Consider the following 27,086-nt stretch of genomic DNA (forward strand, 5'->3'; position numbering starts at 1 on the left):
GATGTAATCTAAAACCTGTTTCAAAACCAGTTCCTTAAATTTACCAGAGTTTGAAGCGTCATCAATAGGCATCTTATTGAATATGTCCAGAGCTCTCCCAGTCAGTCAGTTTTGCAACTAAAGTGTTCATTTTTTGGTCTTCAGGATTCGCACAGAGAGTGCACAGTCTCTCAAAGGTGATGAAATATTCGGCAGTATCACTGGATTCATCATACTTCGGGCATAATCGTTTCCATTTGTGGATTTTTGGGGAAGTGGAGCCAGTTGCTGAAGGGTTTTGTCTCTTCCACTCCATTACAGCCAGTTCATGCTTCTGTCTCTCAATTTGGGCCTGTATTTCTCTGTCTTTTAATTCCAGGACAGCTTTTTGTGCCTCCATTTCATTGTCTTTTAACTCCATGGCTCTTTTGTGAGCAGCTTCCTCCCTGGCTGCCTCTGCTTTTTTGAGCCTCATTTGAAACTCGCAGTCCTTTGTCTTCTCTTCTGCTTCCAGTCTGGCCAGCTCTAGTTACTACTACAGTTAGTAGTTCTGCAATTTCACATTTGAGTTCTTTCGGAACTCTTGGGTTAATACTATCTGGTCCTGGTGACTTAATGCTGTTTATCAGTTTGTTCCAAAACCACCTGTAATGATACCTCAATCTGGGATAGTTCCTCAGATCTGTGACCTAAAAAGAATGGCTCAGGTTTGGGAATCTCCCTCACATCCTCAGCCATGAAGACCGATGCAAAGAATTCATTTGGTTTCTCCGCAATGGCCTTATCATCCTAGAGTGCGCCTTTAGCACCTCAATCGTCCAGTGGCCCCACTGGTTGTTAAGCAGTTCCATCACCAGAACAGGGAAACTGGTTTTTGGCCCTCAACCTACAGGACGCCTACTTTCACATTTAAATCCTACTGGCTTACAGACAATTTCTCAGATTCACTCTGGGACATGACCATTACCAGTACAGAGTTCTCCTCTTTGGACTCTCATCAGCCCCAAAAGTATTTTCTAAAGTTCTATCAATAGTAGCCGCTCATTTACGCTCACAAGGGATAATGACCTGCCCATACCTGGTCGATTGTCTCCTCAGAGCCCGATCACTTCAAGGAGCTTGTTGAGCCATCAACACCATGATACACATGTTCATAGAACTGGGCTTACAGATCAACACCCAGAAGTGCAGTGCAGTGCCTGGAATTCATAGGGACTGACTGGACGCTTTGCAGGCCAAAGTCTTCCTACCTCAACACAGGTTCCTCGCCGTGGTTCCACTCATTGACGCGACTCAACATAGTCCAGAAATACCAGCCAAACTGTGCCTCCAACTGTTGGGGTATATAGAGGCGGGTACAGCAGTAACACCACATGCCAGACTCCCCATGCAATACCTACAGTTATGGTTTAGTTTTGTTTACAAACCAAACAAGGATAGGCTGGACAAACCTGTCACTCCTTACCAGGATCAAAAACTCCTTCATCTGATGGAAGGATCTAGCCAATGTGGACAAAGGGATCCCCTTTGTGCAGACGTCACCATTGTCACTCCTTACCACCAATGCATCATTCATAGGGTGGGGCACACATTTCAACAGCCTCACAACGCAAAGCAAGTGGTCACCTTTGGAGATATCTCTACACTTCTTCTTCGAGTGCTGTCCCTGTGGGAGCTCCACTTCAGGTGATGGTGCATCCCAGTACCATCGATTGGAAATTTTCTGTAGCAGTGTCTGGTTGGGTGCACATGCACAGTAGTATTCCTGTGACATTGCTGGTGCCTCATCTATCACACGCACCCACCACCCCTTCAGTTCCTTCTCAACCGTCCTTGGCTTGAGACGGAGTACATTAGCAGTGTCACTAAAAACCTTCAAAAAATTAGATTGTTAGATAGCCTAGTTATTACCTTTGTTTATTAGTAATATGTTACTTTAATTAGTATAGTTATAGTTAGCATTATTTAAACTTAGTTAGCTGTTTAAAATAAACTCTTCCTTTTTGTAAAAAATGAGGGATGGGAAAATGAATGCCTTAAATATGCCTGGCTCCCCAGGCTTTAAAAGAAGTACTTCGTGTAAGGATGCAATACCAATTTCTGATGGCCACTCCTTATGCAGCCAATGCTTAGGTGAGTCACACATACTGCAGAAGTGCACTTACTGCAACAATCTCATAGCTAGAGCAAGGAGAGAGAGAGATATTCACCTTAAACTTATTCTAATGGAGAAATCCCTCACTCCTACATTAGACCCCTGACAAGAAACTCCCCAGGCGCATCCTCCATGGACAGACTAAGTGCCAACTCCTCTACAAAACTGAGGAAAATGGCCATGTCTCCACCAAGCCGAGAAACATAAAAAACAAATGGTTTCCGGATAGCACATTGCCTGCAGTGCTGGCCTTTTCTAGAGTGAGCACCTTTGACACACCGGACACCTCCAACACCGTCCGCTCTGGGACCTCTACCGGCAGGAGAAAGGAATTGAGTAGCAGGCATAAAGTGGCCTCCTCCTCCATGGCATTGACTACCCCTACGAAGGGCATGGTATTGCAGCCTCAGCCTCCTGTGATGGCTCCCCCTCCAGCACTGAGCTCATTGGCACCAACCGTGGAACCGCCAAGACTGGTGTCCACGGCACCAAAGAAGGCAACACACAAAGGGTCAACACCAGCCTCACATCCACCCAAGGCAGCGGTGCAGAAGGATACAGCACCACATACAATGGCACCGATCCCCCTTATGCACTCATCAGATATAGAAGCGTCCTCCACTCCTGGATCTTCACTGCTTGGCACCTCCTGCTTTCCGGTACTGATGGCACCAGACAAACCAGAATCTCCCAATGCTCCACCCTTTTTGAATGATGAGGCGAAGATGACATTGAGGAGGCAGTTTTCTCATCTGGACACTCCTCCCCAGCAGGCACAGAACCTCATTATAAACTATGGGACCTACCCCCATGGCTCGCTAACCCATAGATGTGCCCTCCCATGCCATTTCTCATTCAGTGTCCACGGTGGGACCCATGGGCAGCCTACAGGTCTCAATTCCACAGACCTCTCACTTCACACAGTAAACCTATGTGCTCTGCAAAGACATCAGTACACAAGCCCTCTGAGGTGACAGAGGAGATGGAGAAAGACAGGGATGAGACCACAGAACACAAAATATCCTCTGATCACAATCCCTCTTTTTCCCCTGATGAGGCAGTAATGCCCCCGCCTCCCTCTACTACAGTGACTTTCAGGAGGTATTCTGGCAGGCTGCACAGGGTCAGAATATCTTGAGGAAGTACCAGAGACACAACACCAAGTCCTCAAGATCCTACACACTTTGTCTATGACAAAAATAGCTTTGCCCATAAATGACACTCTAATGGAACCTGCAGAAACGGTGTGGCAAACAACTGCCACCATCCCTCCAATCAATAAACGTATGGACAGGAAATACTATGTGCCAAATAAAGGCATGGACTTCCTTTTTTCACACCCACAACCTAACTCCTTAGTGGTGGATGCGGTCAACCAATGGGGCAAACATCCTCAATTCAAATTCATACCACAAGACAAAGATTGGAAGAGACTAGACCCTCTTGGGGCAAAAAGTTTACTCTTCTGCGACTCTTCAGCTCCTCACAGCCAATTACACAGTGTTACTCACTAATTACAACCACGACAATGATACAAAACTGAATGATTTTGTCCAGGAAATTCTGGAGAAAAAAAGAGACCAATTCCATGCCATGGGACAATGCTCCAGGCGTCCCTCGATGTGGCAGACACAGCAGCACACATGACGGCAACAACCATCATCATGTGCAGAGCATCCTGATTGCACTCATCTGGTATCCCAAGGGAACTCCAGACCAAGATAGAGGACCTTCCCTCAATAGGGACAAGCTCTTCTCTGATAAGACGGATGAGGTCCTCCATTCCATGAAAACTTTAAAGCCACACTGAGGACTCTCAGGATCTACACACACCTTACCAGGAGACACAGATACCAGTCTTACAGTTGTAACAGAGACTGCATGTCTCAGTGTCAGCAGAGACTATACAGCAATCAAAGTCAAAGACACAGACCACAGAGACATTGCCCTACCCAATTTCAGGCTGTGACATCCCAAGCATCACCAAACAAGATGCAATTTTGAAATGTTGGTCGAGGGTCTGACCAACCTCCCCCAATCACCAGTGCCAATTGAACAAGCAGTCCAAATCTTTGATCATCAGCTTCAACCATTTTACCATATGTGGACCTCTATCACCACAGACCACTGGATTTTAGAGATCCTTTGAATGGGTTATGCCATCCCCTTTATCTCCATCCCCCACTCCTCTTCCCCATCTCTCTTTAGGAACCCTTCTCACAAGCACCTATTAAGATAAGAAGTACATCACCTTCTACAAATAGAAGCCATGGAACAAGTTCCACAACACAGTTCCACAAGTTCCACGACACAGAGGGAAGGGATTTTATTCCCATTATTTCCTGACTCAAAAGAAAAATGGAGGTTGGTGACCCATACTAGATCTCAGAAAACTCATATTTGTCAGTATCCACAGATTCAAAATGGTCACATTGAACTCTGTCATCCCTGCGCTGGAAGAGGGTGACTGGTTCTCAGCCTTCAACCTACAAGATGTGTATTTTCACATTACCATCCATCTCGCTCACAGACAATTCCTACAATTCACAGTGGGACAAGATCACTTCCAATACTGAGTACTGCCATTCGGACTGTTGACAGCTCCACAAGTCTTTACCAAAACCCAGCGGTAGTAGCTGCTCATTTGCACAGACAGGGAATATTGATATTCCCATACTTAAACAATTGCCTGCTAAAAGACCCTACTCTGACAGAAACATTACGCATTACTCGACAAGCCATCTCTCTTTTTCACGCCCTAAGACTACAAATCAAACACACAGAAATCTACCCTAACTCCAGTACAACAATTGGACTTCATAGGAGCGCACCTGGACTCAGTGGAGGCCAAAGCATCACTGCCGATTCCCAGGGGTGGCATGTGTCATACGCTGGGGGAAGCTATACCTCCCCAAACAGCCTGGCATGACCCCACTCGTGCTCTGCCCTGGAGGCCCCCCACTGCTTGCCCTTTCCCTTTGTCCCCAGCCCAGACAAACTGTTTCCTCATTTTCAGGGAAGAGGGTTAGGGATAGGGGGGACTTGGGCTGGCTGGGGCTGCTCAGCGCTGGAGGCTGTGCTGCCTGGTGCTCAGGAGGGGGCTGCTGGTGCTGGTGTGTACGCCCTGTGCTTGGGGGCACTGGGAGCCACGTGCTGCCCACCTGTTCGGCACTCTGGGGCTGGGGGCTGTGCACCACCTGCCCTCCCGGCATGCTGGCGGGGAGGCTGGCAGTTGCAGGGAGGAGGGGCTCTGGCAGGGCCTTGGGTAGGAGGGGAAGCACTTTGTGCTGAGGCTAGCCTCCTCGAGCTGGCGAGTCATCCGCCGCCCATGCCGATGCCCCAATTCACAGCAATGACCTCCCTCATATCGGTGATCTCAGACAGCTCATGGGTGTCTTCATGCACCTGCCTACAATTTTTGGGACATATGGCAGACACCACTTTCATTGCAAAACATGCCAGACTACACATATGCTGCCTTCAAGGATGGCTGAGCTCAGCATATATTCCACGAAAGCACAGCCTAAACAAAAGACTCACACCAACCTACATTCACTAAGATGGTGGACAAACCCAATAAATGTTTGCTCAGGCATCTTGTTTCACCAGGATCCACCATCCATACAAATCACAACAGATGCCTCACTGATCGGACGGGCAGCTCACCTAAACCAACATGCAATCCAAGGCAAGTGGTCCCCCATGGAAACACATTTAAACATCAAAACAAAACGATAAGGGTCCTGACAAAAACATTGCTAGCATATTCAATACCAACAGTTGGCACCGGCGGCACTGGGCTTGGTGTGGGAAATGTGATCAGAGGTTGGGGTAGAGGAGCCAGTGCCCACCCCAAAAATCCCTTTCCCCCACGGGGAATGATGCGCCGGGGCCTCCCCCAGCAGTTCAATCATCATCCTCATCCCCAGACAAGGTGGTATCAGGACCCTCGAGGGCCAGCCTGCCAGACAATTATAAAGAACACCAGGCCCTGCTTCAATGGATGGCTGAGAACTTGGGCCTAGAGGTGAAGGAGATGGCCAAGCAGCCAGACACCAAATTCAGTGTGCTCTCCTCTTCTGCCCCTGCCCATGTTGCACTATCAGTGCATGATGAGGTCCTGAAAATTGCCAAGGCCCTGTGGCAAACTCCATCGTCCATCCCTCCCACCTGCAAAAGAGCCGTAAAGAAGTACTTCGTCCCAGCCAAAGGGTTTGAATACCTATATACCTACCCACCTCCAGGCTCACTGGTCATCTCTGCAGCAACAAAAAGGACAAAAGGGGCACCTCCAGTAATAAAGAGGCCAAAAGACTGGACCTTTTGAGGAGGAAAATTTATTCAACAGACAGCCTGCAATTCTGGGTGGCGAACCACCAGGCTCCCTTGGGCAGATGCAGTTTTAACTTGCGGGACTTCCTCCACAAATTCAAGGAGTCCCTCCCCCAAGATCTGGCCCAGGAATTCAACACCCTGGTGGAGGAGGGTCCCGTGGCAGCAAGGTGCTCTCTTCAAATGGTGTGGATATGGCTGACTTAGCAGCTAGGGTGGTCGCAATAGTGGTGTCATGATGGCCAGCTCCTGGCTTCAGACTGATGACCTTTCCCCAGAAATGCAGATCTCAATCCAGAATCTCCCATTTGATGGGAATGGACTCTTTGCAGAGCAGACGGATGCGAGGCTGCATGGATTAAAGGACATTCGGGCCACCCTTCGCTCTCCAGGTGTGGATACGCCGCAGTCTGCAAAGAAACAGTTCTGGCTGACGGGTCTGCAAGGAGAAGAGAGAGAGAGAGAGAGACACATGAGCTTTAGTCATTGCCTGCCTTCTTCCTCCCACTCATCCATGTAGTCCAGTTTGGCAAAGCATCCAGAAGCGCTCATTTTGAGTATGCACTCAAGAAAAGACGGTTACTCACCTTTTTAACTGTTGTTCTTCGAGATGTGTTGCTCATATCCATTCCAGGTAGGTGTGCGTGCCGCGTGTGCACGTTTGCCGGAAACTTTTTTACCCTAGCAACTCCAGTGGGCCGGCAGGTCGCCCCCTAGAGTGGCGCCACTATGGCACTTGATATATACCCCTGCCGGCCGGCCCGCCCGCTCCTCAGTTCCTTCTTGCCGGCTACTCCAACAGTGGGGAAGGAGGGCGGGTGTGGAATGTATATGAGCAACACATCTCGAAGAACAACAGTTACAAAGGTGAGTAACCGTCTTTTCTTCTTCGAGTGATTGCTCATATCCATTCCAGGTAGGTGAATCCCAAGCCTTACCTAGGCGGTGGGGTCGGAGTGAGAAGTCGCGGCATGGAGCACTGCAGAGCCAAAGGCCGCATCATCTCTGGACTGCTGGACCAGGGCGTAATGGGAAGCGAATGTGTGGACTGATGACCAAGTCGCCGCCCTACAAATGTCTTGGATCAGCACGCAGGCAAGGAAAGCCAGCAATGAAGCCTGTGCCCTGGTAGAGTGTGCAATCACACGGCCTGCAGGAACGTGGGCCAGGTCATAACAGGTCCTGATACAGGAGATAACCTAGGAAGATATCCTCTGCGAGGAAATCGGTAGTCCCTTGACCCGGTCCGCTACCACCACGAAGAGCTGGGGGGACTTGCGGAACGGTTTGGCCCTGTCCACATAAAACGCTAGCACCCAACGGACATCTAGTGAGTGGAGTTGTTGCTCCCTGCGGGACGAATGGGGCTTTGGGAAAAAGATGGGGAGGAAGATCTCCTGGTTAATGGGAAAAGCTGAGACCATCTTGGGTAGAAAGGCAGGGTGGCCTCAGCTGCACCTTGTCTTTATGGAAGACCGTATACGGGGGATCTACTGTGAGGACCCGGAGTTCCGACACCCGCCTAGCTGAGGTGATGGCCACTAGGAAGGCGGTCTTCCAGGAGAGGTAGAGCAGGGAGCAAGTCGCTAACGGCTCAAATGGAGGGCCCATGAGCCGAGTCAGAACCAGGTTGAGATCCCATGAAGGGGCAGGAGGGCGGATCTGTGGATAGAGACGTTCCAGCCCCTTCAGGAATCTCGCCACCATAGGGTGGGAAAAGACGGAACGGCCGTCCCCCCCCCCGGGATGAAACGTGGAGATAGCCGCTAGGTGAACACGAAGAGACGATATCGCCAGACCCTGGGCCTTGAGGGACCAGATGTAGTCCAGAATAGTGGCGATGGGAACCTCCGTAGGGAGAAATCCCTTCTCCGAACACCAACAGGAGAAACGCTTCCACTTAGCTGAGTAAGTAGCCCTGGTGGAAGGCTTCCTACTGCCCAGGAGAACCTCCCGAACCAGGGTAGAGCAGCGTAACTCGGAGCCGGTCAACCACGCAGGAGCCATGCCGTAAGGTGCAGAGACCGAAGGTCCGGGTGACAGAGCCTGCCGTGGTCCTGGGTGATCAAGTCCAGATGAAGGGGCAGGGCAACTGGTTTGGCTACTGAGAGGTCCAGCAACATGGGGTACCAATGTTGCCTGGCCCACGCTGGAGCTATCAGAATCATGCGAGCTCTGCCCTGCGCACCTTGAGGAGGACCCTGTGTACCAGCGGAAAGGGAGGGAACGCGTAAAACAGATGGGTTGCCCATGGGATAAGGAAGGCATCCGCTATTGACCCGGGCTCCTGACCCTGAAAGGAGCAGAATGTCTGACATTTCCTGTTCTCCCTGGACGCGAAGAGGTCCGTCCGGGGACGACCCCACCTCTGGAAGAGTGAGAGGGCAACGTCCAGGCGGAGGGACCACTCGTGTGAGCAGAAGGACCTGCTCAGTCGATCCGCTAGAGTGTTTCGTACTCCCGGGAGATAGGAGGCCGAAAGGTGAATGGCATGGGCTATACAAAATTCCCAGAGCCGCATCGCCTCGTGACATAGGGGAGAGGACCTGGTGCCGCCCTGCTTGTTGATATAGAACATGGTCGTCGTGTTGTCGGTGAACACCGCGACAACGACCTTGAAGGTGATGGACGAACGCTTGACAAGCAAGACGGACCGCTCTCAACTCCCGTATGTTGATGTGGAGGTCCAGCTCCTGAGGGGACCACAGGCCCTGAGTCCTCTGAGCGCCGCTGTGCGCCCCCCAGCCCAGATCTGAGGCGTCCGTCGTCAGGGATGCTGAGGGTTGGGGCGGATGGAACGGGAGCCCTGCACAGACTATGGACTGATTCAGCCACCACCGAAGGGAGTCCAGTACCCCTTGGGGGACGGTGACAACTATGCCCAACAAATGTCTGGCCGGCCGGTACTGCGCAATGAGCCAAGATTGAAGAGGCCTCATGCGGAGTCGAGCATACGCTGTCATGAACGTATAGGCCGCCATATGGCCCAGAAGGGCCAGACATGTTCTTACAGAAGTCAGCGGGGCCGCCTGCAAGCGCAGAATGATGGCCGATAGCGACTGGAACCTGGGCAAGGGTAGCAAGGCCCTGGCCAGGGTAGAGTCCAGAACGGCCCCGATGAACTCTATCCTCTGCGTGGGGAGCAGAGTAGACTTGTACACGTTGATCATGAGGCCTAGGGCAGCAAAGAGGCTGCTGATCCTGCAGACGTGGTCGCGAACCTGCAGCTCTGATGTGCCCCGGACCAGCCAGTCGTCAAGGTAGGGGAACACGTGAATGCGGCCGCGCCGAAGATATGCGATGACGACTACCATGCATTTCGTGAACACCCTCGGGGCCGTAGAGAGGCCAAACGGGAGGACCGCAAATTGATAATGTTGGCGGTCAACCACAAAGCGAAGGAAACGCCTGTGCTGTGGAAATGTGGCGATATGGAAGTAAGCGTCCTGCATGTCGAGGGTGGCGTACCTGTCTCCAGGATCCAGGGATGGGACGATGGTCCCAAGGGATACCATACGGAACTTCAACTTCACCATATACTTGTTGAGTTCCCGCAGGTCGAGGATAGGCCTGAGGCCCCCCTGGGACTTGGGGATTAGAAAGTAGCGGGAATAAAACCCCTTGCCCTTCTTGCTCTCTGGAACCTCCTCTATGGCTCCCTTGTCGAGGAGCGTCTGCACCTCCTGACGGAGGAATTGTTCGTGAGAGGGGTCCTTGAAGAGGGACGAGGGTGGGGGGGGGGGCGATGAAAACTGCAGGCGGTAACCGGCCTGTACAGTGCGCAAGACCCAACGGTCCGATGTTATTTGGGTCCACGCCTGGAGGAAAAATGAAAGACGGTTGGAAAACTGCGGGGAAGGATCTGAAGGGGAAACTGGTACTGCGCCCTCGGGCGCACCTTCAAAATGAAGGCTTGGGTCTGGGTGGGGCCTTGGCGGAGCCTTGGTTTTGCCCCGCTTGGCCACCCGACTGTCTGCGCCTACTGTTCCTGCCGTGGTGCCTATTAAGGTCCTGCCGCGGGCGGAACTGAGGATACGGCCGACGCTGCTGCTGTTGGTTCTGCTGTCGGAAGGGCCTGCGCTGCGTCGCAGGCGTATGCATCCCCAAAGACCGTATGATGACCCGATTGTCTTTGAGGTCCTTTAGTCTGGGGTCTGTCTTATCGGAAAACAGGCCCTGGCCTTCGAAGGGGAGGTCCTGGATGGTATGCTGGAGCTCTGGCGGAAGGCCAGAGACCAGGCAAGGGTCCGAGCGGCCGAGTCCGCAGCATCTAAGGAGGCTTGCAGTGAGGTCCTTGCGACCTTTTTGCCCTCGTCAAGAATGGTGGTAAATTCCTGACGTGCGTCCTGCGGTAACAGCTCTTTAAATTTTCCCGCCGCTACCCAGGAGTTAAAAGAGTAGCGGCTAAGGAGGGCCTGCTGGTTCGAGACCCTGAGCTGTAGCGCCCCCGCTGAATAGACCTTACGGCCCAGGAGGTCCATCCGCCTCGCCTCCTTAGACTTGGGCGCCGGGGCCTCTTGACCATGGCGCTCCCTGTCATTCACCGACTGGACCGCAAGGGAGCAGGGTGTCGAGTGAACGTGCAAGTATTCATAGCCCTTGGAGGGGGCCCATGTACTTTCTTTCCATGCCTCGAGCGGTTGGAGGGATGGAGGCCGGTGACTGCCAGATAGTGGTGGCGTTGGCCTGAATAGTCTTGATGAAGGGTAGGGCCACTCTGGTGGGAGCATCGGCGGAGAGGATGCTCACCACCGGGTCCTCGATCTCAGAGACCCCCTCTGCTTGTATGTCCAGGTTTTGCGCCACGCGCCTGAGGAGGTCCTGATGTGCCCTAAGATCTAGAGGGGGAGGGCTGGAGGACGAGGTACCTGCCACCGCCTCATCAGGGGAAGACGACAAGGAGACCCCTGGCAGCAGAGCGTCCACGGGGGTTCTGTCTGGGGCTGCACCTCCACCTCTGGAGGGAGCTCTGGGTCCTGGTGGCTGGACCTGTCCTCGGCTTCCGGGGAGGGAGAGGGGCGAGACACCGTTGCCTCTGGTGGCCTGCGTTCCGCCGCAGGGCGGGGAGTAATATGTTGTGGACCCTGGGCTTGGCGGTACGCCCAGGGGGTCCAAAACCCCCACTGCTGAGGCCCTCGGTCTTGAGGCGGAGGGTCCTGAAACAGGGCCGCGTGTCTGTCCTGCCCCAGCGTATAGGCGCTCTCCGCCTGAGAGGACACGGATGGTTCCCTCGAAGGCCATGGAGGTGCCGAGCTAGGTTGATAGACCTCTCTATACGCCGACGATCTCCTCGGTGCCGAGGATCGGTACCGTGAGTCGCACCGGTGCCGGGATCGGGACCGGGATCAGTGTGGTAGTCGGTGCCAGGATCCGGATCGGGATCTGCCTCGAGGTCGGTGCCGAGAGCGGGACCGCGATCTGCGTTCAGCGCGGTGCCGGGATGGCACTGGGGACCGGGACCTGCCACCGACGCAGTGCCGGGAGGTCGACCGGGACCTACCACCTGCTCGGTGCCAGGAGGTCGAGCGCCGAGGCGAATGGCTCCTAGAATCTCGGTGCCGGTGGTAAGAGGAGCCAGACCGGGACCGTGCAGATGTTGACCGGCGCTGCGAGTGCGACTGGTACCACCTAGGAGAACGGTGCCGGGACTGCGAGCGGCGCCAAGAGCGCGAGCGTTCACGTCTCCGGTGCAATTGGTGCCTGTACTCTGGAGACGGCGCTCTCAGCATCGGCTTGCCTCTGGAGGTCACCCGCCCCGGGGGTACCGGGGGTTGAGGCTGCGATGGCTCAGTGAGTGCTATCAAGTCCCGTGCCGAGGCGAAGGTCTCCGGCGCAGATGGGACTAACAGCTCGACCCCCGATCTCAAGAGGGAGCTAGGAGGGGCCGGACTCGACGGACCTTCCGGGCCCGGAGTCGACAGCAGCCCTGCAGGCGGCGACGCGGCCAAGGTAGGTGCCGGGCGCTCCACTCGAGCCTGCCGAGATGGTGTTGCAGACGTCGAGGGTCTTGGATCGGGTCCCGGATCAGGTCCCGGTGCCGGGGAGTCTTGCTGGTGCCGGCGTGGTCCGGTGCCGGAGTAGAGGTGGCCGGTTGTGCTGCCGGTACCGGAGTCAGTGCCGCTTCCATTAGGAGAGCACGGAGTCTTTGATCCCTCTCCTTCTTTGTGCGAGGCTTAAAGGCCTTGCAGATACGACACTTATCAGTGATGTGCGATTCCCCCAGGCACTTGAGGCACGCATTGTGGGGATTGCTAGTCGGCATCGGCTTCTTGCATGCCGAGCACTGCTTAAAGCCCGGCGAACCAGGCATGAGCCCGGCGCCAGGAAGGGCAACTGCCCACCCCGCGAATAAGTTCTATAACTATATACAATAGACAACTAACTACTATACTACCTTAAACTGTTTTTGAAACTATTTACAACTACAACTACTAATACAAAGGAGAGCTAGGGACGTGGAGGAGAGCAAGCCGCACTCCACAGTTCCAGCAACCGACACGGCGGTAAGAAGGAACTGAGGAGCGGGCAGGCCGGCAGGGGTATATATCAAGTGCCATAGTGGCGCCACTCTAGGGGGTGACCTGCCGGCCCACTGGAGTTGCTAGGGTAAAAAAGTTTCCGGCAAACGTGCACGCACGGCGCGCACACCTACCTGGAATGGATATGAGCAATCACTCGAAGAAGAACCACACCCCAGTCATCTCCCTGGATCCACCTGGTTCTTTCCTCAACCATCTCCATCCATACTGTTCAGCCTGGTCACGGGTCACCTTGGACAGCTGGGTGCTAGAGATAGCATCTCGGGGCTATACCCTGCAATGCTTTCAAATTTGCAGCATGGCGCCTCCAGAGTTAATCCGTACAAATTCCACAAGATCGATCTCCTCATCTGTTGCCTTCTTTAAGGATGGCCATATCTCAGAGATCTGTAGAATGGCGACATGGGCATCAATCCACACTTTCGCAGAGCACTATGTGATCATCAGAGACTCTGCCTCCGATGTCATCTTTGACTCCACAGTACTGTCATCTTAAGTGACCCAACTCTGAAGTCCCAGCCCTCCAAAAGGGATACTGCTTGGGAGTCATGTACAGTGGAGCACCCATAAGGACACTACTCAAAGAAGAAGTAGTTACTCACCCTGTGTAGTAACGATGGTTCTTCAAGATGTGTCCCCCCATGGGTGCTCCACAACCCACCCTCCTCCCCTCTACTTTGGAGTTCTCATTATGACTCTGGGTAGAGAAGGATCTGAGGACGGTTAGTCTGTGCGTGCTGGCTAGCCTCCTGGCGCAGAATGAGGAGAGTGCGCACATATGGGCCCAGTCTCCGATCAGCAGTGCAGGGACACAGACAACCTACAGTGGAGCACCCCTAGGGACACGCATCGTGAAGAACCATCGTTGCTGCACAAGATGAGTAACTTCTTTTCTTCCAGTTTTACCCAAATTTCAGCTCATAAAAAGTGTACACTAACTGCCATCAACAATATGCATATCTTCAGCAATTATTGAACTAATAAAATACATATATGAAGTTCTAGTAAGATATAATCTTCAAACTAAAATGGTTATTTAAACTGCAGCCTGCAAAAGCAGCTAATTATACCTTTGTGAAGAACCAAATGACTCTAAAAATAATCAAGCTTCTCTTTCAAAACAACTCTTTTCCCAGCAGATATGCACTACATGAAAAACAGAGGAACAATAAAGCAGATAGCTATGGGACTTATTCCCCTTCACAGGAGTAGCAGCTGGAATACTATTAATCTCTCATCTAACCCACTGACACTTACTGATAGAAAATTTCATTTTATTTTAAAGTGTCATCTTCAGTGCCACTAAGTCTGTGATTAATATACAAACATCTATCTACTGTGAATTTAAGTCTTGCCCTTGATAGCTTTCTGAGAATGTATCTTGGGCACATTAGTTCTCTCTCCCTGCTTCTGCAGGGGCTCCTTCTGGAAGTTTTGTCATGAGAACAAAACTTCTGGTTTAAGAGTTGATATTTCAAAGCGCTCTCAAAACCATATGCATACTCAAATTTTACTTTAGAAGTTATCAAGGAAAATAGCATTAATTAAATAGAGGGAAGATTCAGAATTAAGGTAATATGATCGTGCTGTGTGAGTGAAGAAACCAAATAGCTGTGATCATCCAAGTAAGTATAATGGGTGACTGAATGTAATGCTGACAGAACCCAGTTGTTGACTAGCAGGATCTTAGTACATGAGCCTCTACAGCAGGGGTAGGCAACCTATGGCATGCATACTAAAGGTGGCATGCGAGCTGATTTTCAGTGGCACTCACACTGCCTGGGTCCTGGCCACCAGTTCAGGGGACTCTGCATTTTAATTTAATTTTAAATGAAGCTTCTTAAACATTTTAAAAACCTTATTTACTTTACATACAACAATAGTTTAGTTATATATGATAGACTTATAGAAAGAGACCTTCTAAGAACGTTTAAATGTATTACTGGCACACGAAACCTTAAATTAGAGTGAATAAATGAAGACTCGGTACACCACTTCTGAAAGGTTGCCGACCCCTGCTCTACAGCATGAGCTAAAAGCCACCTGGCTGTTAGCTAAGGCTGTAGAGCAGACTATTTTCTCTCTCTTCTAAGTGGTCTCAATGCCACTAGATGGGACAGAACACCACACCCAGGAGGTGTGTGGGTTACATGAGCATCAGGAAAAACTGACATTATAGAGAGACCTATTCAAAAGATGGCATTAGTTTGACATTGACTAATGTAGTGCCAGGATACTGTTGTCAGTCAAAAGAGTAACATATTCATCATGAAAATAAACACAGAAAACAAATTTTAGTGTACACAAACCAAGCGATCATGCCTTTCAACTTCACCTCTGTAGATCCTCAAGAGCCACAATTTTAGTCGGTGGATGTTCCTGGCAACAGAAGGCTTACAAGAAAATTCTGCAGAGTTATGATTGTGCAATGTGGGAATAACCTGAATAGGGTAGAATGTGGCCTCTATCATTATGCTTAAATTACCACCAGGTTTAACCAGGGGTGGGGAAAAGCTAGATTCAGGGTGTTTTTCCTTCATTTTAGTATTTCTAAAATTCCTCTTATAAAACAAACAGTTGGTGGCAAACACAGTCAAATTGAGACCCACTCTTTTTAAAAAAAAATGTTTAAGGATTTCTGAAATTTAAAAATTAATTTTAACACTCATGTAGCAATTTGATCGCGTCAATGTGATGGTGATCATCAAGCTGCCTCAAAGCATCAGCTCTTTTTCATATTCTGTCATATTTTTGAGTTATCACAATTGAACAATGACTTTTTGCACTTTAGAAATTAATTTATGAATAGTCTTTGAAAGTCATGTGGCTGTGTTCAGAGATGTCCTCCCCCTTCTCATGTGCAAATTTATGTTAAAAATAAATACCTATGACATAAATAAACAGATCTGTACTTCATGAGAGAGCATCAGATAAGTTCTAACTGCTTTTATATTTTTGCTCTAGAGACCCTTAGTCTCATTTTTGCTGTACATCTTCACAGGTTGTTTTTTTTTTTTTGCATTGCTACCCCCTAATGGTCATAATGTCTTGGCTTTAACTCTAATGCTGGTAATTTTGTCTCCCACTCTATACAGCTTTCAGATAAAAAGCACACAATAGCTTTTGTTCACTTTAGTAGAGAAAATAAAATAGTAGTAAAATAATACTAAAATTGCTGTCAGACTTTCATCACATAAATTTTCTTTTAGCTTGCTGAAGTCTTTTTTTCTCAGTTTTTCTGAATTCTAATAATAAAGAGGGTTATGATTAATTTGCGGATAGAGTAACCTTTTTCCAAATGCATCCTACTCAATAAATGAACAAGCTGCTTACAGTAATTAAAGTAATGTCATCCTGTGCTCAAATTGCTTGTGCTAATAAGGCTAATTGACAACAGCAAGCATTAACTGTGATTAGTCATATGCATCTAATATCATCACCAGTGCCTATAATTTTCTACATAGAGGGAATTTCACATCTGTTTAAAATCATTTGTCTGCTGTCTGCATTGGTGTTCTTTCTTATATTATTCTATAAAAGAGATTCTTCTAATCATCTACTGTACAGAAGAGTTGGTCTTTTTCAAACATGTAAAGTGCTAGATGTTGGAGAATAGCATACCACCTACTTTATTCTTAAGCATATGTATTTATATTTAATTAATAAATTTGAGTTTCCACTATATTGCATTAATCAAAAATCTCTTTATGCCAGTTCCCTATTCTACAGGATGTAGATTGCTTACAACAGAACGTTCCACTGATGGAATTAATCAACAAGAGGTATTTCATGGTAAAACAGATAGGCCAAAAAGTTCAGTTTTGTAGGAATTTGATCGGTATTTCTTTTTGATATCTAGAAAGAAAGAAATACTTATTGGGGGATATATGTTCCAAGGTTTTACATGATTCCCAGTGTTAGTAAACCCTTTTTTTTCTGTAAGTGATACAATATTTATTTTAGAGTAGAAGCAAATGTCAGAAAAATATTATACAAAAATAGGTAACAATTAACTTTTAATTTGATAGATTTTATAAAATGATTTTTCACGAGAATAAAAAATCTGTATATAAAATATAACAGTACATTTAAAAGAATAAAGGAGAACGTAACTAGTGAAAAATGTAAATTTTTTAAAATTGAGAAAATGTGTCCATAAACCTCCAGTGAGAGAAAATTCAAAGTATTAGACCCTTATACTTCAATCAGGTCTGCACAGGAAGACCCCTACACGCACATGGAGCCCCATGAACTGAAAACAGTCTACATAGGGGTGCAAAGGTCTGCATTAGCAGATCTGATCAGGACCCAAAAATATGGAGTCAAAACAGAGAATGCACAAATTATGAATAGCTATCTGTATAGGAATGAAACCACATAGAATTGTAGGCCTGGAAGGGACCTCGAGAGATCATCTAGTCCAGTCCCCTGCACTTGTGGCAGGACTAAATATTTTCTAGACCATCCCTGACAGGTGTTTGTCTAACCTGCTCTTAAAAATCTCCAATGATGGAGATTCCACAAGCCCTCTAGGCAATTTATTCCAGTGCTTAACCACCCTGACAGGAAATTTTTCCTAATGTCCAACCTAAACCTCCCTTGCTGCAGTTTTAGCCCATTGCTTCTTGTCCTATCAGAGGTTAAGGAGAACAATTTTTTCTGCCTCCTCCTTGTAACAACCTTTTATGTACTTGAAAAGGTATGTCCCCTGTCAGATTTCTCTTCTCCAGACTAAACAAACCCATTTTTTTCAATCTTTCCTCATAGGTCATGTTTTCTAAACCTTTAATCACTTTTGCTGCTCTTCTCTGGACTTGCTCCAACCTGTCCACATCTTTCCTGAAATGTGGTGCCCAGAACTGGACACAATACTCCAGCTGAGGCCTAATCAGCACAGAGTAGAACAGAGAGATTACTTCTCATGTCTTGCTTACAACACTTCTGCTCTTACATTCCAGAATTATGTTCACTTTTTTTGCAACAATGTTACACTGTTGACTCATATTTAGCTTGTGGTCCAGTATGACCCCCAGATCCCTTTCTGCCGTACTCCTTCCTAGGCAGTCATTTCCCATTTTGTATGTATGCAAGTGATTGTTCCTTCCTAAATGAAATTCAATAAGGACAAACGCAAAGTACTCCATCTTATTTACTTCAGACCATTTCTCCAGTTCATTTTGAATTTTAATCCTATCCTCGAAAGCATTTGCAACCCCTCCCAGCTTGGTATCATCTGCAAACTTTATAAGTATACTCTCTATACCGTTATCTAAATCACTGATGAAGATATTGAATAGAACTGGACCCAGAACTGACCCCTATGGGGCCCCACTCGATATGCCCTTTCAGCATGACTGTGAACCACTGACAACTACTCTTTGGGAACGGTTTTCCAATGAGTTACACACCCACCTTATAGTAGCTCCATCTAGATTGGATTTCCCTAATGTGTTTATGATGAAAACATCTAACTTGTCTAAAGAACGAGGAGTACTTGTGGAACCTTAGAGACTAACAAATCTATTTGGGCATAAGCTTTCATGGGCTAAAACCCACTTCATCGGATGCATGCAGTGAAAAAATACAGTCGGAATATATATGTACACAGAGAAGATGAAAAAATGGGTGTTGTCATACCAGCTATAATGAGACTAAGGTGGGCTATTATGAGCAGGAGAAAAAAAAAACTTTTGTAGTGATAATCAGGAGGGCCCATTTCTAACAGTTGACAAGAAGGTTAGAGTAACAGTAGGGGGGAAATTAGCATGGGGAAATAGTTTTTACTTTGTGTAATGACCCCTCCACTCCTAGTCTTTATTCAACCCTAATTTAATGGTGTCCAGTTTGCAAATTAATTCCAATTCTGCAGTTTCTCATTGGAGTCTGTTTTGGGAGTTTTTTTGTTGGAGAATTGCAACATTTAGGTCTGTAATTGGCAGAGGGGCTGTCATAAACAGATAGCTAAGGGTTAATGTTTCTTTCACCTGAAAAAAAAAAAGTATCCTGAAACACCTGACCAGAGGACCAATCAGGAAACCAGACTTTTTTCAACTCTGGGTGGAGGGAAGTTTGTGTCTGAGTTGTTTGTCTTCTGCCTGAATCTCTCTCAGCTAGAGAAGGATTTTTCTATTTCCTGCTTTCTAATCTTCTGTTTCCAAGTTGTGAGTACAAAGTTGGTTTTTTGTTTTGTATTTACATGTCTATAGTTGCTGGAGTGCTTTAAATTGTATTCTTTTGAATAAGGCTATTTATTCATATTTTTTTAAGCAATTGACCCTGTATTGGTCACCTTAATACAGAGAGACCATTTGTATGTATTTTTCTTTCTTTTAAGACCTGTTGGAGTTTTTCTTTAGTGAGGAACTCCAGGGAATTGGGTCTGCAGCTCACCAGGGAATTGGTGGGAGGAAGAAGTCAGGGGAAAACCTGTGTGTGTTAAATGTACTAGCCTGACTTTGCATTCACTCTGCGTGAGGGGGGAAGAGAGATTGACTCTCGGTAATTCTGTTCTCCAGGCTGGGAACCGGGAGGGTGGAATCCCTCTGTTTAGATTCATGGAGGTTGCTTCTGTGTATCTCTCCAGGAACACCTGGAGGGGGGGGAAGGGAAAAGGTTTATTTCCCTTTGTTGTGAGACTCAAGGGATTTGGGTCTTGGGGTCCCCAGGGAAGGTTTTTGGGGGGACCAGAGTGCCCCAAAACACTAATTTTTTGGGTGGTGGCAGCAGTACCAGGTCCAAGCTGGTAACTAAGCTTGGAGGTTTTCATGCTAACCCCCATATTTTGGACGCTAAGGTCCAAATCTGGGACTAGGTTACTGACAGGGCATTGCTGGGACATGATGGCATATATCATATTGGTGGATGTGCAGGTGAATGAACCTCTGATGGTGTGGCTGATGTGATTAGGTCCTATGATGGTGTCCCTTGAATAGATATGTGGACGGAGTTGGCAATCGGCTTTGTTGCAAGGATAGTTCCTAACCCAGGAAATCTGTTTAAGGAGAAACTCAAGGACATTAGATCAACAGCCAGGTCTTTGTAGATATCACAGTTTCCCCGAAGAAGCTACAGTGTTTCATCCTTCAGGTTTGAGACAACAATACTCAACCCATTTACACAGGTGGCGAGTTCTATTGGCCTATGGTACCTGAGCACCAAGAATATTCCTGGCCCGGGGTCCAGTTCCAGCACTGTTTGAGGCTGGGTCTCTCCCCTGGCCCCACCTTCCACCCCCGGGCACTCCCCCTCATGCATCCAGCAGGTGACTTAAATGGCCCTGGGGCCCCTGCCCACCACCGGCTGTGCAGCGGAGCTGAGCAGCTTCTGCCTGCTCGCTCCATATGGCTGCCGGCCCCTCTCTGTGGCCCCTGGGCAGAGAGAGTCAGGTCTGTGTCTACACATGCTGCTCTCTCCCCAAGTGCCCCTGGGGCCAGTAGGAAGCTGTGGGGACAGTGCCTGGGGGTAGCAGCACGCAGGGGCCCCCAGCCCATCCTGCCTAGGAGCCCTAGGTAAGCACCACACCTCCCCACACACCCTATCCGAGGGCCTGCACCCCCCACTCCTTTCTCACACACTCCCTCCTGCCCCCAAACTCCCTCCCAGAGCCTGCACCCCTTCTCTCACACAACCTCCCACCCCCAAACTTCCTCCACAAGCCTGCACCTCCTCCTCCTTCTCCAGCCTAGAGCCTGTACCCCTCTCCCTCCTGCACTCCCAGCCTGGAGCCTGCACCCAGAACCCAAACTCCATCACAGAGTCTGCACCCCAGACACCCTCCCCCACTCAGACTCCCTCCCAGAGACCAACCTCTCACCCCTACTGCACCCAAACTCCCTCCCAGAGCCTGCATCCCTCCTGCACTCCAATCCCCTGCCCCAGCACAGGTCCTGCACCCCAGACCTCCTCTACCCCACCCAAACTTCCTCCCAGAGCCTTAGCCAAGTGGGGGGAGAGGGGGAAGAGCTCTGGGTGTTCTGGGCACCACCAAAATTTTTACAAACCTGTTGCGCCTGCTCACTTACCCTTAACAGAATAGGCAATTTCAATAACAGCCACAAACCAACAGAAGAGAAAGGCTTTTAGGCCGTAGTCCACACACCGACCACTTGAAGCCACAGATTTGTTGGGATGTTCAGGAGTCCACATCCAATTGTATCTACTGAGTACCCTTCCCTTAAGGTGGGAGATGACTTAGCAAATATTGGAGATCAGATCACATGTTTTTCTGACCCATTTATCTGTGGTTCTTAGAGATAATTTCTCTAGACTATGTACCATTTATTTTTCTTCACACTCTCTACTCAACTCATCTGCCTCCTTCCCTTTTCAGGGACTTTTCTCATGAGAATCTGTTAAGAGTTGAAGTTCAATCACTCCTCCAGCTGGGAGGGAAAAGGAAAAAGCTGCTGTGGAATTTCAGGGAAAATGTTTCTAGATATATCTTCATTTCTCACCCACCCCCAAAATAGAGGGTCTTGTCCAGTTCTGAATCTCAGGAAGTTCATCTCATTCATCAGAAAATTCAAATTCTGCATGAGCACCACACTACCATCTGTTGTGCCTTACCTTTCATGACTGGTTTGGGGCACTTGAGGTAAGGGATACTTATTGGCATCAAATGTTCTTACAGAAAGTATTTGCAGTTAATGATTGGACAAGATCACTACCAATACAAAGTTCTCCCATTAGGCTTTTCCATGGCACCTTGGGTATGCAAAATGCCTCTCTGAAGAAGCAGGGCATCCATGTCTACCTGTACTTAGACAATCACCTGAAAAGAGCATTGTTAAAGGCAACTCTCTCAGAGGCCAAGCAAGTAACATGTAGGCTATTCCAAAGTTGGGGACTGAGAAACTGAGAAAAAAGTCTCACTCCACCTCCACCCAAAATATAAAACTTATTTGGGTAGTTCTGGAATCAACTTAAGGAAAGGTTTTCCTAATAGAAGAGAATACTTGTCTCAGCAAGTTCTATTCTTCCTCAGTCTGATGGGACTCACCTCCATCAACAACCTGTGTAACCCTGATTTACAATGTTAAGAATGAGACCATTACAGCATTGGTTAGCAAGCCATTACAAACCCAATGTGGACAGCATACACATGAGATTCTACTGTTTAAAATGGTACTCATTCCTTTTACGAGTGGGCAACAAGAAGAAAATGTCATTCAAACCATCCAGCTCTCTCTGCTATGGTAACCTCAGACACTTCCAGTCTTGGCTGGGGAGCATGTTGTCAGGGGCTCAGGATTTATAGCCATTGAAACTTCTGGGAACAAAAGCTTCATGTAAATTATTTGGAACTGAGAGTAGTGAGCTGGGCCATTGAGGTTTTTCTTCTAAAATATTGAGTAGAGCAGGTGCTGACAGCAATGTTTTATTTGAACAAACAGAGGATATCCACTCAAGCCAATTCTACAAGAAAACCATGAAACATTCCGAGAGGTGCAAACCTCAGAAAAAAAAAAAAAATCTATCTCTCTCATAGCTATTCACCTAGAGAAAAAAGACCTACTGAGCAGAAATCAGTAAGACCAACATGACTAGTCTCTGAAATGCGTTAGTAGATGGGATTTTCTTCCCATAAGGTCATCCAAAGCTAGACCTGTTTGCATGAAGCACATCACCAAATGCCAAAGGTATTTTTTAAGGGCAGAGATGGACAGTACACCTATATCAAACACATTTCTTCTTGAATGGGTATTAAAAAAAAAAAAGACTTTATGCTTCCCCGCCCCGCAACAGTTCATCTAAATTCCAGAGTCCTAAAGAAGATTCAACAGGCCCAAACCGTAAGTAATATTAATAGCCTACAGATGAACCTAGAAGCAATGATCCTCAGATCTACTTCAAACGTCAAAGGGAACTTATGTGACTGTCCTGATCACTTAGAACTCCTCACACAAAAAAAGGTCTCATCCAGCACGCAGACTCGTATTTGTTCCATCTCACAGCCTGGCCCTTCAGACCTTGTCTTCAGTAGAGTTGGGCTGTTCAAAAGGTGTGCAAAAATACTCCTGAACTCCAGGAGACAATCCACATATTTCTGTTATACACGTAAAAGAAGAAGGTTCTCCTCATGAGCAGATAACAATATTATTCCATCCACAATTGAGTATATATTATATCTAAAATCCCAAGGCTTCTTTCTCTCTTCAGTTGGAGTACATCTGACAGCAATTTCTGCCCATCATGTTCCAGTAAACCAAAAGACTATTTAGCCACTCTGTGGTTAAAAGGATTTTAAAGGATCACATCAATACTTGACCTTCTATCAGAGAACAGATTCCTATTTGAGATCTTATTCTGGTACTCGCCCAATTAATAGGGACTCTTTTCAAGCCCATGGGGAAATATTCCATATGTTCTCTATCCATCAAAACAGTTTTTATTATAGCCATAACGTCAGCTAAGGCCTGGTCTACACTGGGGGTGGGGAAAATCGATCTAAGATATGCAACTTCAGCTACAAGAATAGCGTAGCTGAAGTCAATGTATCTTAGATCAACTTAGGTTGACTTACTTCATGTCCTCATGGCGCAGGATTGATGGCCACCGCTCCCCCATCAACTCCGCTTCCGCCTCTCGCCCTGGTGGAGCTCCGGAGTCAACAGGGAGTCTAGACGAGATGCAATACATCGATCCCTGATAGATCGATCACTACTCACCGGATCGGTGGGTAGTGTAGGCATACCTAAAGAGTATGTGAGAGCTACGGGCCATGACCTTTCTTCACAGTGTTTCACAAAGATAAAGTTGTTTTTATGCCCTCAGTCTACGTTTTTGCCTAAAGCAATAACTGACTTCCACGTGAACCAATCAGTTAACCTGTTGGTATTCTTGCTTAGACTTCTCTCTTATCTAGGTTAGGCTAGACTGCACACACAAGAGAAGAGCTTTTGCCTTCTGTTATCTCTAAAAAGGTCAAAAGAACACAGGAAAGATTATAACTTGTTTGTAACATACAAATGCTAAGTTACCAAGCACAGCACCTTTTAAAATGGATCAGACTCTTCATGGAAGAATCTTATAAGAAAACCAACATGTCTTTGCTAGAGGGTCTCAGGTCTTGGACCAAGACAACATTTATGTGTTGCCTTGGACACATTCTGTTATAGAAATATATAGGATAGCCACTCTGAGTTCTCCATATACATTCACAAAACATTGAGGCCAGGTCAAGGGCATAAAGTCTGATGCAGAGTTTGGCAAAGCAGTACTGGAATCACTGTTTAACTGCATGCATCCGACGAAGTGGGTATTCACCCATGAAAGCTCATGCTCCAATACGTCTGAGTCTATAAGGTGCCACAGGACTTTTTGCTGCTTTTACTGTTTAACTGTTCCTCATCTCATCTTTCTAGGAGAGGGTACTTCTTGCCAAACTTCTATGCGTGGGAATGTGCAGAGGCGACTTAAAGGAATGGAGATTCACCAGTAACTGGAGTTCTTTGAGATGGACTTTGCACATTCACACTCCCTCACTTACTTTCTGTTCTTCCTTGGAAGCCTAGTAACTTAACTGATTTTATGGAGGCAGTGGAAGGAACTTAGGAGGTTGGTGTGCTCCACCCATTTTTATACCTTCACTTTCTGAGCACTTGGAGCCTTATGGGAGGGGAGCTGAGTGCTCCTGTCATTGTTCCCTCCCCACTCTGAACTCTGGGATACAGATGTGGGGACGTGAATAAAAGACCTCCAAGCTTATATTTCACAAGCTTGCGTTAAAAGCCTCCCCAGGGCACAAATTCGTCCTTGTCCTTGGACAGTATGCTGCCACCGCCAAGTGAGTTAGACAAAGATTCAGGAAAAGGACCACTTGGAGTTCTTGCTTCCCCAAAATATCATCCCAAGCCCCTTCACCCCCTTTCCTGTGGAGGCTTGAGAAATAATACCAGCCAAATAGATAACCAAGGTGAGCACAGACCAGATCCTTGGGTTTTTAGGACACTAAAAACCCAATCAGATTCTTAAAAAACAGAACTTTATTCTAAAGAAAAAAAAAGTAAAAGAAGGACCTCTGTAAAATCAGGATGGAAGGTAATTTTACAGGGTAATAAGATTTATAACAGAGGATTCCTCTCTAGGCAAAACTTTAAAGTACAAAAAAACAGGAATAAACCTCCCTCTTAGCAGAGGGAAAATTCACAAGCTAAAATAAAAGATTAACACATTTCCTTCTTATTACTTACAATTTGTAATCCTAGATGCTTAGTTCAGGTATGGCTTTAGGAGATGTATATTCTCTGCCCTGGTTCCTTGCTGACCTGGAGAGAACAACAAAGAGACAAAACAAAAACCTTCCCCCACAGATTTAAAAGCATCTTCTACCCTCATTGGTCCTTCTGGTCAGGTGCCAACCAGGTTATTTGAGCTTCTTAACCCTTTACAAGTAAAGGAGGGATTTTATGCTACCGTTAGCTGTATGTTTATGACAGCTGTAATGGGCATTGCTTTCTAAAGAATACCTCTGCAAATTGCAGAGTTAAAAAAGCTGATCTGCATTTTGATAACTCCAGAGGAAAATAAAAATTTAAGCAGACCTTTCAGATCATATTTTTCTGGACTTATGGACCAATGTAGGTGTCGGTCATATTCACTTATGTTTGGATTTCACTATTGGTGAAAGGTTATAATTAATATTTAATTTCTGGTTAATCTCTCTTCCTTTTGTTTAAATTGTATTACTTTTTTCATTTTGAGCTATGTATTTTTATTTGTCTTTTTTGTTTTAATTATGTAACAGCTTTGTGGTTCCAGTCCCTGCTATGGAGTTGCTAAAGATGTATATGAACCAAGAGATCCTAAATGGGTGCCATATACTGACTACCTGGTCAGTGGAGCAATAATAGGAGAGTTGAACTGCCTAACTAAGCAAGAAATGGAATATACTGTTACCTGTGAAACTGCTGTTCAGGTCAGTGAATGTAACTTTAAGCTTTATCTGTATCAGAATGCTCTTCTATCTAATAGATCAGAATTTTTTACATTGCTATTTATAATAAAATGATTTAGACCAAAATAGCCCATAGCTCCCATTGACTTCCAAGTTGGAAAATTTTGGCCCTAACTTTAAGAATTAAAGGCCAAAATGTTCTAACCTGGTTGCTTAAAATTAGTCTCTTAAACAAAAGTGGCCCAATTTTCAGAAGCGCTGAGCCAGTGGTGTTGGAAAAGAGATCTCTTGCAGACTTGTTAACGTACACAGGAGAGGTGGTCTCTTCTCCTATGGACCTTGTGGGGTGTGTAGAATTAGACAGACAATCTCATAGTGTCTAGCCAAGAAATTCCATGTAATAGAATTTCTTTTTTCTCTCTCTTCTTACAAAACCACCTAGGAAATTAAATTTAATATATTAAGAGCAGGTCAAAATTAAACAATTAAGCATTCAGCATTTTGTACATACAACCTTAACTCTGCTTTATTTCTCAAATACTACTACTTTTTATAACTTTAGATACATACATGTAGCATCTTGCAGTACTGTGAACCAAGCTGCCTATGACAGAGTAATTTATATGATCATTTAATTTATTAAACCATTTTAAAATCACTGTACATATGTCTGACGAACTGGGTATTTACCCGTGAAAGCTTATACTCCAATACTTCTGCTAGTCTAGAAGGTGCCACAGGACTCTCTGTCACTTTTTACAGATCCAGACTAACATGCCTACCCTTCTGATACTGTACAAATTAAATATACAACATACAGTGGTAGTGAAAATTGCTGGCATGGATAGGTCAAAGCTAAGGGAAAGTTTCAGAAAGGGCCCTGTGAAATCTTGTCCATAGAATGGTTTCTATGGAGGATACCATAATTTCCATCATGGACATGGTCATAAATATAAAGGGAAGGGTAACCACCTTTACGGATGCAGTAACATAAAATCCTTTCTGGCCAGAGGTACAGAATCTCTTTAACTGTTAGGGGTTAAGAAGCTCAAATAACCTAGTTGGCACCTGACCAAAAGAACCAATAAAGAAAGAAGATACTTTCAAATCTTGGGGGGGGAGAGGTTGTTTATGCTCTGTTTGTTCCTTTTCTGGAGAGACAGAGAGAGAGAGAGAGACACCAAGC

The 27,086-nt window shown here is 47.0% G+C and overlaps 1 protein-coding gene across 1 annotated transcript in view; it reads left to right on the top strand.

The window, feature by feature from the left end:
• Positions 1 to 27,086, top strand: part of LOC127051018 (sodium/hydrogen exchanger 10-like) — a 336,647-nt gene that overhangs the window by 268,507 nt on the left and 41,054 nt on the right. Inside the window, 1 exon segment of the mRNA XM_050952807.1 lies at positions 25,751 to 25,921. Within this exon segment, the coding sequence (XP_050808764.1) occupies positions 25,751 to 25,921 (171 nt within the window).

Source organism: Gopherus flavomarginatus, chromosome 5, assembly GCF_025201925.1.
Source record: "Gopherus flavomarginatus isolate rGopFla2 chromosome 5, rGopFla2.mat.asm, whole genome shotgun sequence".
NCBI classification, from domain to species: Eukaryota; Metazoa; Chordata; order Testudines; family Testudinidae; genus Gopherus; species Gopherus flavomarginatus.